The sequence below is a fragment of the Clytia hemisphaerica genome, unplaced genomic scaffold (genome assembly GCF_902728285.1).
Source record: "Clytia hemisphaerica strain Z4C2 unplaced genomic scaffold, Clytia hemisphaerica genome assembly, whole genome shotgun sequence".
NCBI classification, from domain to species: Eukaryota; Metazoa; Cnidaria; class Hydrozoa; order Leptothecata; family Clytiidae; genus Clytia; species Clytia hemisphaerica.
In genome coordinates, this window is record NW_027103812.1 from 201,707 (window position 1) to 213,793 (window position 12,087).

The following is a 12,087-nucleotide window of genomic DNA, read 5'->3' on the forward strand; positions in this document are numbered from 1 at the left end:
ATACAAGCGTTGCTTGAGAAATCTTTTGTAAAATATATGATTTTAACCAGTTTTACCGAAAATTTCTTCAATTTTCATCTTTAGTGTGCAAATGAAGGGGTAGTGACCTGTCGACATTTTAGGCTTTTCAAAAGCCACAAACAAACGAGGAATTGTTTTTCAAATGCATTTTTTTGCTCACTCAATAACAAACACAATAACAAGTGATAACTTACAACCTTCTACAAGTATTGGCAAATTTCAGTAGCACTTCTGTACTTCTTGAAGGTCTGAGCCAAACCAGCCAATTGAGCAACTGGCCCCTTAGGTTCCACGACCTGGGAAAATAAGGCTGCCAGGTAACTCAACCAGAGCATATTTGTCTTTGGTTCAAACCTCTCCCAATCATTGCTGAAAAATAGAACAACAGAGTCTTATTTCGAATGGTCCTAAAGGTCATCATGACATTTCCAAAACGGATAATACGACCAAATCACTTATACTCCCTGAAAATCTAAAACAACAAATTGACAAGATAGACACCCATCTTCAAAGGTTTAAAATACTCTTTTATAAAAACAATTTTATGGGAAAACAAGGCTGAACGTGAAGACAAAGTTAGGAATAGCCTGCTCCTCAGAAAAACTTATACTAAGAAAGCGAACTTCATAGAGACATTTAAAGCCTGGGAAGAATACTAACAGCAGAGCATGAGCCAATTTTTTATCAAAGTTGTTTGTAAACAAGTGTGAATGATTCTTACTCAAGCACCCATCTCATTTCTCTGTATGTCTTCTCGAGTATGGTATTTCCTTCAAATAGATGTTGATGACGCCCGATGTCAAAGAAGTTCGTCTCAATACCATCTGTACCACCGGAGAGGTCCAGTCGCATACTGCTGGTGTTCACTATACCCACTTGTACTCCATAGTTACAGTAATGGTTATCACCACGCCACATGGTTTGTCGTGGAACCTAAAAGGGTTAAGCCAAAACGATAAATGAGATTGAATTCAGGCTTTTCTGAAATTTAGTTTAATATTTTAAATTAAAGATTCAAACAGACCTCATTGTAAAGGTATTCAAATTAAGAGGCCCTTGTGATTCTTTCATTATATGTTCCCTTGAGGCAAAAATTGGAAAATAAAGAAAAAAAGCCTACCTGCTCAACAACCAAGTTCATCGGGTGCAGATCACGAATCTCACCATTGAATGGATCAGCTTCGAGGTCTGCTAGGCCGTGGGCAATCTGCCACAAGATGGAGCGTGCCTGGCCTATGGATCGCGGAAATTCGTCAACCAAAGGCTTTATAGAATCACCAAAAGACTCAGGAGTGAACATCATGACAACATAACTTTGATTCTCAGTGAACTCAGATGGCTTAGGCCCAAACACAACATCTGAATTTCTTCTGTTGTACACTTCATGCATATTGCGGAGATATTGAGGGTAACGTCCCACACAGAAATCCGCACTACAAAATAAGAAAAGTTACATAACTATATAAATCAAGGTCCTGAGGATGATAAGTAAAATTAAAGACCAGAATGTTGTAAACCAATCTGCTTTTGGCTAGAATATTCTTGCTTTTTAACTGATTTATAAGTCCACTAATCATTTATCACTAAAAACGTAACTTACTGTAACAGTTGTGGAATAATAGTGTGCTCGTACCGCTGAAAAGAAAATTATTGATATTATTCATTTTATTTAATTCGAAGCCATATTATCTTGATTTCAGAGAATAAAGCAGCTCCTCTTATTCACAAAGAAGCAATTTTAAGGGATGTCTAGTTACACTTGTCCAAAATACCAAAACCTCTCTTACATATGAAACAATATCGAGAAAAAAATCAAAACCTCTCTTACATATGAAACAATATCGAGAAAAATATAAAACCTCTTACATATGAAACCAATATCGAGAAAAATATCAAAACCTCTCTTACATATGAACAATATCGGAAAAAAAAAAAACCAAAACCTCTCTTACATATGAAACAATATCGAGAAAAATATCAAAACCTCTCTTACATATGAAACAATATCGAGAAAAATACCAAAACCTCTCTTACATATGAAACAATATCGAGAAAAATACCAAAACCTCTCTTACATATGAAACAATATCGAGAAAAATATCAAAACCTCTCTTACATATGAAACAATATCGAGAAAATACCAAAACCTCTCTTACATATGAAACAATATCGAGAAAAATATCAAAACCTCTCTTACATATGAAACAATATCGAGAAAAAAACCAAAACCTCTCTTACATATGAAACAATATCGAGAAAAAAATCAAAACCTCTCTTACATATGAAACAATATCGAGAAAAAAATCAAAACCTCTCTTACATATGAAACAATATCGAGAAAAAAATCAAAACCTCTCTTACATATGAAACAATATCGAGAAAAAAATCAAAACCTCTCTTACATATGAAACAATATCGAGAAAAAAAATCAAAACCTCTCTTACATATGAAACAATATCGAGAAAAAAATCAAAACCTCTCTTACATATGAAAACAATATCGAGAAAAAAATCAAAACCTCTTCTTACATATGAAACAAATATCGAGAAAAAAATCAAAAACCTCTCTTACAAAAACAATCGAGAAAAAACCAAAACCTCTCTTACATATGAAAACAATATCGAGAAAAAAATCAAAACCTCTCTTACATATGAAACAATATCGAGAAAAAAACCAAAACCTCTCTTACATATGAAACAATATCGAGAACAAAATCAAAACCTCTCTTACATATGAAACAATATCGAGAAAAAAATCAAAACCTCTCTTACATATGAAACAATATCGAGAAAAATACCAAAACCTCTCTTACATATGAAACAATATCGAGAAAAAAATCAAAACCTCTCTTACATATGAAACAATATCGAGAAAAATACCAAAACCTCTCTTACATATGAAACAATATCGAGAAAAAAATCAAAACCTCTCTTACATATGAAACAATATCGAGAAAAATACCAAAACCTCTCTTACATATGAAACAATATCGAGAAAAAAATCAAAACCTCTCTTACATATGAAACAATATCGAGAAAAAAATCAAAACCTCTCTTACATATGAAACAATATCGAGAAAAAAATCAAAACCTCTTACATATGAAAACAATATCGAGAAAAAAATCAAAAACCTTCTTATGAAACATATAGAGAAAAAAAAATCAAAACCTCTCTTACATATGAAACAATATCGAGAAAAAAAATCAAAACCTCTCTTACATATGAAACAATATCGAGAAAAAAACCAAAACCTCTCTTACATATGAAAACAAATAGCGAGAAAAAAACCAAACCTCTCTTACATATGAAACAATATCGAGAAAAAAATCAAAACCTCTCTTACATATGAAACAATATCGAGAAAAAAAATCAAAACCTCTCTTACATATGAAACAATATCGAGAAAAAAACCAAAACCTCTCTTACATATGAAACAATATCGAGAAAAAAAAAACCAAACCTCTCTTACATATGAAACAATATCGAGAAAAAAATCAAAACCTCTCTTACATATGAAACAATATCGAGAAAAAAATCAAAACCTCTCTTACATATGAAACAATATCGAGAAAAAAACCAAAACCTCTCTTACATATGAAACAATATCGAGAAAAAACCAAAACCTCTCTTACATATGAAACAATATCGAGAAAAAAACCAAAACCTCTCTTACATATGAAACAATATCGAGAAAAAAATCAAAACCTCTCTTACATATGAAACAATATCGAGAAAAAAACCAAAACCTCTCTTACATATGAAACAATATCGAGAAAAAAACCAAAACCTCTCTTACATATGAAACAATATCGAGAAAAAAATCAAAACCTCTCTTACATATGAAACAATATCGAGAAAAATACCAAAACCTCTCTTACATATGAAACAATATCGAGAAAAATACCAAAACCTCTCTTACATATGAAACAATATCGAGAAAAAAATCAAAACCTCTCTTACATATGAGACAATATCGAGAAAAATACCAAAACCTCTCTTACATATGAAACAATATCGAGAAAAAAATCAAAACCTCTCTTACATATGAAACAATAGCGAGGTTAAGCAAGAAGCTATCTATTACGTACGGAATCTATTACGTGAGTTTTTCGCAGGCTAGCGCCCAAATCTCAAGGCTAACTATGTCCCGTGAAATTTAACCTGTACGTCATAGTTTGGGGAGTGGATCTATTGCGCGAAATTCTCCAATCTCACGTAATAGATATCGATTAGGATATAAGCATGATCCAGGGAAATTTACCTTACGGAGATTGGGCTGAATCGTTTAGGATCAAAAATCACCCGAAAAAAATGTAAACAGAAAAGAAACTTTGGTAGATTTTTTTGACTTCTGACAATTTTGAGCTGACAGAAGAAAGTTTTTGAATCTCATCTGTGGAAACTATGATGCATACAAACAAAGTGAAAGAATTTATTGCTCAAAAGAAGGTCAAGATGTAAGTGTAATTAAATAACCTTTGCTGACGTTTTTATCAAACCAAAACAAACAGAAAGTTTCTTTCTGGATCTTTTTGTCTGTTTGTTTTTCGTCTGTTTTTTATCTTGCTTTTTTTATGCTCTCAAAGTCCAAATACATCCAAAATAACCTTTACAATGAACAGCATGTAACCATATTTCTTTTTCATGTTTTTTAGTGTTTCTGTGGTGCCGCCATCAAGTGCGAAGAAGCCAAAGTTATAATGTCACCCACCCAAAGCAACAAACACGAAAAAGACTGCTCTGCCAAGCTCAAATAAATTTACCCTTCCATCCGAAGCATAACAGAAGAAATCTTTATTTATTGTCCCAATTTCAACTGCTACAACTAAGCAACGAGATTCAATTTCTGCTCTCCATCATCAACCATATATTGTACGTACAAATCAGCCTGAGTAAGAACCTGATGTCACACAACCGCTGAACTTCAAACCGTTCTCAAAAATTATATAAAGCTCTATCTTCTGGACAACCGCTACTGCTTTAAGTTCTCAATCCTTTACTGAAAAATTTTTATTGACTGGTCATCCTTCAACTTCCTCGACATTATGTTATAACGTTCCAGCAGAAAGTTTAGTTTGATTCTAAAGAGACATCTCCCTTCCTAAAAAGGTGATATTTATATCTTGGAATGCAAAGAAGTAGAAGAAGGAACACCTGCCAGATATGAAACTTGAGACCTGGTTTGCACACTTTATTATAAGAGTGTTTTTATTGGTAATGCTAATGGTGAAGCAATCATATAGAAATGCAGCTAAATAAGGATGACAGACTGTACACTATGCTCTTACAGATTTTTTTTTTCTATATAAATAAAGCAGTAATTTATGATTGGTACCTATGTAAACTAGGAATGAAATTATGAAATTATATATCTTTATTGCAATGTTAAGAATTCATTGAAATGATAAGTCATAGACACATATTTTTTGTTTATAAAAATGTTGAATAAAAATAGTAAAAGTAATACAGAGAAAACTCTGACTATGCTTGTCTAGTTTTAATTTTTGTGAGAACATTTGTCTTGGGAAAAAACTTAGTAGATTAAGATTGAAAGTAAGGGGATTTTATAGACCAACCACCAACAAGAAAGCTGGAAAAGAAAGAAAGAAAAATAAAATTTTATAAGTTGGGGCCGAAAGTGAGATACGGTAAAATAAACATTACGTCATACGTCATAGATCGCCTTTTTGCTTAACCACTTTTTTTTCTATGCCGTGAAGATTTAGGAATCAGGCTAAAACGCCTCGGATCCAGTCTAAAAACTCACGTAATAGATTCCGTACGTAATAGATAGCTTCTTGCTTAACCTCGCTAATATCGAGAAAAAAATCAAAACCTCTCTTACATATGAAACAATATCGAGAAAAAAATCAAAACCTCTCTTACATATGAAACAATATCGAGAAAAATACCAAAACCTCTCTTACATATGAAACAATATCGAGAAAAAAATCTGAACAATTCCCTCCCTGCCGTATTTCTTCAAACAGACACAAGGAGAGAGGACAACACTCTTCTCAGAACAGAGGGAGGGCTTCCGTTTTGAAATACCTCTGAGTTCAAATAAAAAACACTAATTCTATAGCCAGAGTTTTGGATTTGGCAGCTTTTCGTTTCAAACTTGGATTGGTTAGTATAAGCCAATAAAATTGTAATAAAAGCCAATCTCAGAATCTTTATTTTGAAACAATTCGACAAAGATGGTTTGCAAAGACAAACCAAACTTACCCTGATGCCAATCAGAACATCCTGAAGCCTCCTAGAAAAAAAGAAAATGAAAAATCTTAAATCTCTGCTATACTTTCCAGTAACGGCAGAAATTCTTATGGTAAATGGTAATAGTAATAATTCACAAAAAAGTAGCAGGTACGCCAAAGACATTTAATTTCCAAGTTATATGAGTTGTAACAAAATAAATCTTTAAAATTTTGGTTGGTTATTTATCAAAATTATTCAATTGGATAAAAAATTTTATGTAATCAAAAGAGCCAAATTTACCTTTAAATGGTGTTTAAATCAAAATGTCAGAAATCACTTGTATAAAATGAAGAATGATGATGAGCTTTTGCAAGTAAGGGTGAGGTTTTATTTGCAATATTGATCACCATGGCTTATAAGCAAGTTCTAGGTGACCCCTAAGCTTGAGAATTTCTTTCTTAGTTTAACTAAGAAAATTTGAAAAATAAGATAATCTTTAGAAGTGCTATAATCTCATTGTTAGGCACAATTAAATGCAACACATAAGTCTGTTGACAAAAAGCCTAAAAGATATTACCATTTCACTGAGATGGAACTTTTATTAATGTGAAAAAATGTATAATGAAATCTATGAAATAGACAAAGTTTTGCACCGCAGACGACGACTTTAGCCATTTTAAATTCGCTGTGACCGATTAACACAATAATTTAGAATTTAGCTCCCATTTTAGTCAGAATAAATGCAAGCGACCTCTAGCTGAGGAGGTGGCTCCTGACCTAAAGCTATTTTTAGTTACCAGTTATCGTAGAACCTTTTATGTCCCCCCTGCAGCCAGGGGGGTGAAGCTATGGAATCACATCTCGACAGAAATAAAATCCCCTATCAAAATAGTTTAAACATTTATTTTGCAGAATTCTCTTTCAATTTCTGATTTAAGACAATTTAAAGTCAGAATGACACTGATTTTATCAGGAAACACATGTTTGACCTATTTTAGGGAATTCATCAGATTTCTTGAAATTATTTAGTAATTTTCTTGTTCACTGTGAATTCCAACTTTTCCTTTCTCAACAAAAGGTTATTTGACAATTGATTACAAATTTAATTACTTTAACAAAAAAATTGATGTGTAATGTCATTGTGTTTATATTAAATTTTTGAGCACATTTTGAGCACTTTTTGAGAGTAAATTCTTTACTCTTTTGATCATAATTTTTGCTTAGACCAAATTTGATAAGTGGCCTAGCAAAATTTAAGTTAATCTTTCCTCTTTCCGATGTGAGAAATCACCTCTCTGGTATTTGTATAATTTGAGAAAATTAAATTTAAATGTTAAACTTTTTGTGGTGCACCCGGTAAGTTCTTTTTCAGAATCATATTTTTCTGTTTCTTTATTTCTGGCAGGTTAACATCACATTGATTTTAAGCCACAGTCTCACTGGTAGTTTATTTGAAGTACCCTTAATCTCTATTTTTGCCTGTTTTTTTTTATTTTTGCGTCTTTTATTTTGAAAACCTCTTAAAATAGGGAATTTAGTTTTACAGTTTCTAGAGGTAAACTTCCCAAAGTAAATACTCTCTAAAAAATTCCTTCCCAAAGAGAAAAATATGAAAAAACCCTTTCAGTTAATTCTTGCTACTATTGTAAACAATGTCAGGCAGCCAATATCCACTGTCCAGCATTCCTAGTACCACCTTAAAAAACGAGTATTAAACACTTTCGAGTATCCTAAGTCAACAAGTAAGGGAAAGGGGACGTCACTCTACCTCATGTTCGCTGCTTCTTTTTCAGCCTCTTCGAATGACAGTTGGTTCATACCACCGCAAGGAAAACATGAACCACTCTCATCGGTTGTTTTGGCCACTGCTGTGTGTACAGAAACCCTGATGATGTTTGACCAATTATCCTCTTGATGTGTTGCAAATAGCCTGATACTGGTGCCTGGTCTCCATCATGTCCTCCATCTTTGCGTCTCCTTCCATGTTGAACTCGTCGCATGATCTTCCAGTAGTAAAGCTCTTTGTCTGCTTCGTATAGATCTTCAGGTCCGTTTTCCTGGAAAAAGGAAATTTCAGAAGATGAATGAGAGCTGAATCGCAACAAGTATACTTTAATGGGATAAACTTTCGCGGGGATTAAATTTCGCGGTTGGGAATAAAATCTGTTGGTATGAAATCAAGAGTTGATCTTTTCTTTCAACTTAAAATGATTGTTGATGGTATATAGGATTTCAAAGTGACACTGCAGAACTACAATGATTTTATTATAGATATAAATTAATAAAAAAGACAATAAAAAAAATTCACCTTGTTGTTCACCACTAGCTTCATTGCTGGCTTCCTGTAATACATCTAGAGTGAAATAAAAAACATGCAATGGTATCAAATAAATGGGGTGAACAGAGGGTTGGAAAAATTTCCAAATTTCATAAATGGATAAGAGGACCAATTGCAAAGGGGGTTGAAATAGTACAATAAGAGGATAAAGAGTATCTCTAGAGCAAAGATGTGCAAAGTTAATTTTCTAACCTCTCTGTCGCTTTCTACTCCGAGTTGCAGGTGCCAAACCTAGACAGAAAGAAATAATGAAATATTTTGTATTTTTATGTATGATATTTTTATTCTCTCACGCTAGGTATAACTAAATATAACACAGAATAGCAAGGACAAACAGTAAATATGAGATTATGTGTACTATGTAAATTTCATTAATTTCCTAGACCATTTTAAGTAAAGATTACGAAGAATTTCCCATGTGCAAAATACAGGGTCTATTGGACAATTTTTTGTCTTATTAGAAAGAGCTTGCTGTACAAGCCTATCAATGCAAAAGAATGAAACAACAACAACAAAATACACAATACAAAACAGATAAGACAAGATTAAATAGAAAATCTAAAGGTAAAAATCATCACTTAATTGGAATTTCATAAAAGGCTTTTAATATATTTTGAACAGTGACTTAAACTTTGAATTGTTATAGCTCTTTTAATGTAGAAAAGATCAAGACTCCTTCAAAGACTCAAGATATTCTGAAAGCCAATTAGATTCACAAGTAAGAATTTACCATCAGATTGCAAAAATTTTAAGTTCCCAAGGTGGTAATATGAATCGGTTGTCATAATAAATTGTTTTCAAAATCTTTTTTCAAAAAAGTTTCTTTAATTGGTTGACAAACTTCATACTTTATAATCTGTCAAGAGATATTCTTTTAAATCTAACTTGTAGTTTACAACAGATACAGTACAATAACCTTGAAAACTTGAGTCTAGCTTCCAGAAACAATTTAATGGGGTCAGGCATGCATTTAAAACAGTAAGTAGAAATCACTAAGAGATTTCAAGCTAGAAAAAAAGCTAGATGCTGAATGGAACTACCTGATGATGAAATTTAGATAGCAATAAGGAGAAAAATTAAAATAATCAGTCAGAAAATATAGTGTTTAGCAAAAATGCATAACGCATTAAATTTCATAATGCCAAAAAAACAGTTTTTCCAGCATATTTCTGGCATTTTTAACCGCAATCTTTTTTTCTCCAAAATATCAGGCTCCATCACATTTTAGGTATTGCTATTTTGCATCACTGTGCAAAATTTCATGAAAAAATGTAATGAGAAATACTCGAGAAATTCAAGAGAAACCGTTTTTCCGGCGATTCTCCGCTTTTTCAGCAATTTGTAGAAGGTATCGGCCTCAAAAATCAGTTTTATTGACAATTGAATCATGCTTGATGATGGGCATTGTTATCAATAATGTTTTTGTGTGAAAAAAAAAACAAAGAAATGTTAGGAAAAAGTTCAATGAAAATCTTGAAAAACAAAGATTTCCAGCATCTTGAAAATCAGACTTTGAAAACAAATCTGTGAATTTCAAAGTCTAACTGATCTCTTCAAAGTCAAAAAATAGCATTTTGTCCTTACTGTCAACTGGAAAAACGACAGCCCTGGTTGCTGTATCTGATAGCATCACATGTCCTTGTGAGCTATAGATCTCCACCTCTGATTGATAAAAATCAATATAATCTCTGTTCTTGTCTTGGTAATCCTTTGTTTGGAAGAGCTTGTAAATTCTGGAACCTTCGGGATGGAATTGAAGGTATCTGAAAAACACAAGAAAATAAAAAGTGATGAAAAAATAAAAAACAAGCGATACTTTTATGGACCTACCTGGTTATGCTTATTAATAGTGGTTTATAGTGATTAATAGTGGTTCTTATAGATAAACATGCATTTTTTTTGCAAAAATCTGCTTGACCCATCTGTTACCTACGAGGATACACTACTTTCGTGCAAAAATTCAGAAAAAACCATAGATAAGTCCAATAAACCTGTCTTTTATCTGTTTTTTTGGCCCAAATTTGCCCAAAAAATTTTTTTCTCGAAAATCAAGCTCTGTCACATTTGAGGATTAGTCGTACACCTTTGTGCCAAAAATCAGAAAAATTAGATAGAATGAGCCAATCTTGAGAAAAGCTGGTAACGAACGCACATAAGAAAATGGGTTTATTTATAGGACCTCCACCGGGTAGGTCCAATAAGAAGCCTCTTCCTTTGGCACATAATATTAGTCTGTATGCCAAAAATGCACTTCTCAATTCAATAAAGCTGTAGACTGATGCATGGAGTGTAATAAAATGTAATTGGAGATCCATTTCAAATTTACTATCATGGCATGGTACTTCTAGGTCAAATTTTTTCACTGACTGTTGGTATTTTTGATATCTTTGAGAATAGATTATAGGACTCTGCCACTTTCGGAGAAAGAGAATAATTTCATTTGTTAGATTTTCTAAATGAGTCGGTTACATCTTCTTGAAAAATACTGGGAATTAACAATAAAATGTTGTAAAAGCCATAATATAAGATACTTTATTAAAAGTCTCTATCCTTTTGAAAACACCTAGATGAAACTTGAGTGAATAAATTACCTTTCTGTTCCTACTTGACCTTGACCTCTTCCACATCAAAAATCAAAAGAGAGAAGATTATTGGCTTTAAAAGGTAGGCCTAAATAATGTTACTCTTATGCCTAATAAACAGAGAGGTTAGAAAAACTTTTATAAACAGGAGGAACTAGTTACTGGGGTGGAATTGTACAACTAAATACCGAGCCAAAATAAGGTAAATATAAACTAAAACCTGACTAGTTAGAGGGGAATGAGAGACTCTCCTTTTGAGTTGAAAAAGCAAGACCACATTGAGGTGGACATTTTTTCTTTTGTTGGTTAGTTTAATTTTGCTGATTTGATAGTTTCTGACACGGATAAATCTTAAACCAGATGTACTAGCAGGTCAGCCTTAAATAAGGAAAAGTCCGATGAAAAAAGATTTACTGCAAAAATGTTCTTGAATTGATGAATCAAAACTTTCTCTCAAAAAAGAATCTGGAAGTAGAATTTAAATTTCACAAAGAAATTAAATGATGAAAATAAAGATGGAAAATTTTTCTTTCAAAAAGAATCTGGAAGTGACAGCTTAACAGAGACCCAATTTGTAGGTTATAACAATTAAAGATGAAAGAATTGACAAAAACTAACTTATCCTCACTGTCAATACAATGGTGTGAAGAATAATTTATTTCAGCCTGACAGTAGCAAACTAAACTTGGCAATGATATATATTGTGTCACAAAGGAGATTGGTTGACATCTTAGCAAGCTTATGCTATGTTACCAGATTGTATGTTAAAATAAAGATAAAAGTGAAACACTTACTCTTAGTCTGGGGAAAATACAACCCTGATGTTTGTACTTGTAAACTCTCACTCTGTTAATCCGTTGTGATCCTTCTCTTTTCCATACAACATTTGTATAAATTGTTTGGTGATAATGGAATGGCTAAAAAAAAGAATGGTTATTATACTGATGA

At 32.4% G+C, this 12,087-nt stretch overlaps 1 protein-coding gene and 2 long non-coding RNA genes across 3 annotated transcripts; 1 reads left to right on the top strand and 2 right to left on the bottom strand.

Annotated features, from left to right (window-relative positions):
- Positions 1-221: 221 nt before the first annotated feature.
- Positions 222-8,037, bottom strand: LOC136806614 (uncharacterized). The gene is made up of 6 exons (XM_067063203.1): positions 7,988-8,037; positions 6,250-6,280; positions 1,622-1,656; positions 1,142-1,454; positions 743-954; positions 222-390 (listed from the first exon to the last, which is right to left on the bottom strand). The coding sequence occupies exons 1-6, from the start codon at positions 8,035-8,037 to the stop codon at positions 222-224; spliced, it is 810 nt and encodes a 269-aa protein (XP_066919304.1).
- On the top strand, positions 4,383-5,485 carry LOC136806627 (uncharacterized). Its single transcript, XR_010846582.1, has 2 exons — positions 4,383-4,478; positions 4,677-5,485. It is a non-coding gene; the product is annotated as an uncharacterized lncRNA (long non-coding RNA).
- Positions 8,038-8,238: 201 nt separating the features above from the next.
- Positions 8,239-10,206, bottom strand: LOC136806632 (uncharacterized). Its single transcript, XR_010846583.1, has 4 exons — positions 10,142-10,206; positions 8,750-8,788; positions 8,528-8,572; positions 8,239-8,276 (listed from the first exon to the last, which is right to left on the bottom strand). It is a non-coding gene; the product is annotated as an uncharacterized lncRNA (long non-coding RNA).
- Positions 10,207-12,087: the final 1,881 nt, after the last annotated feature.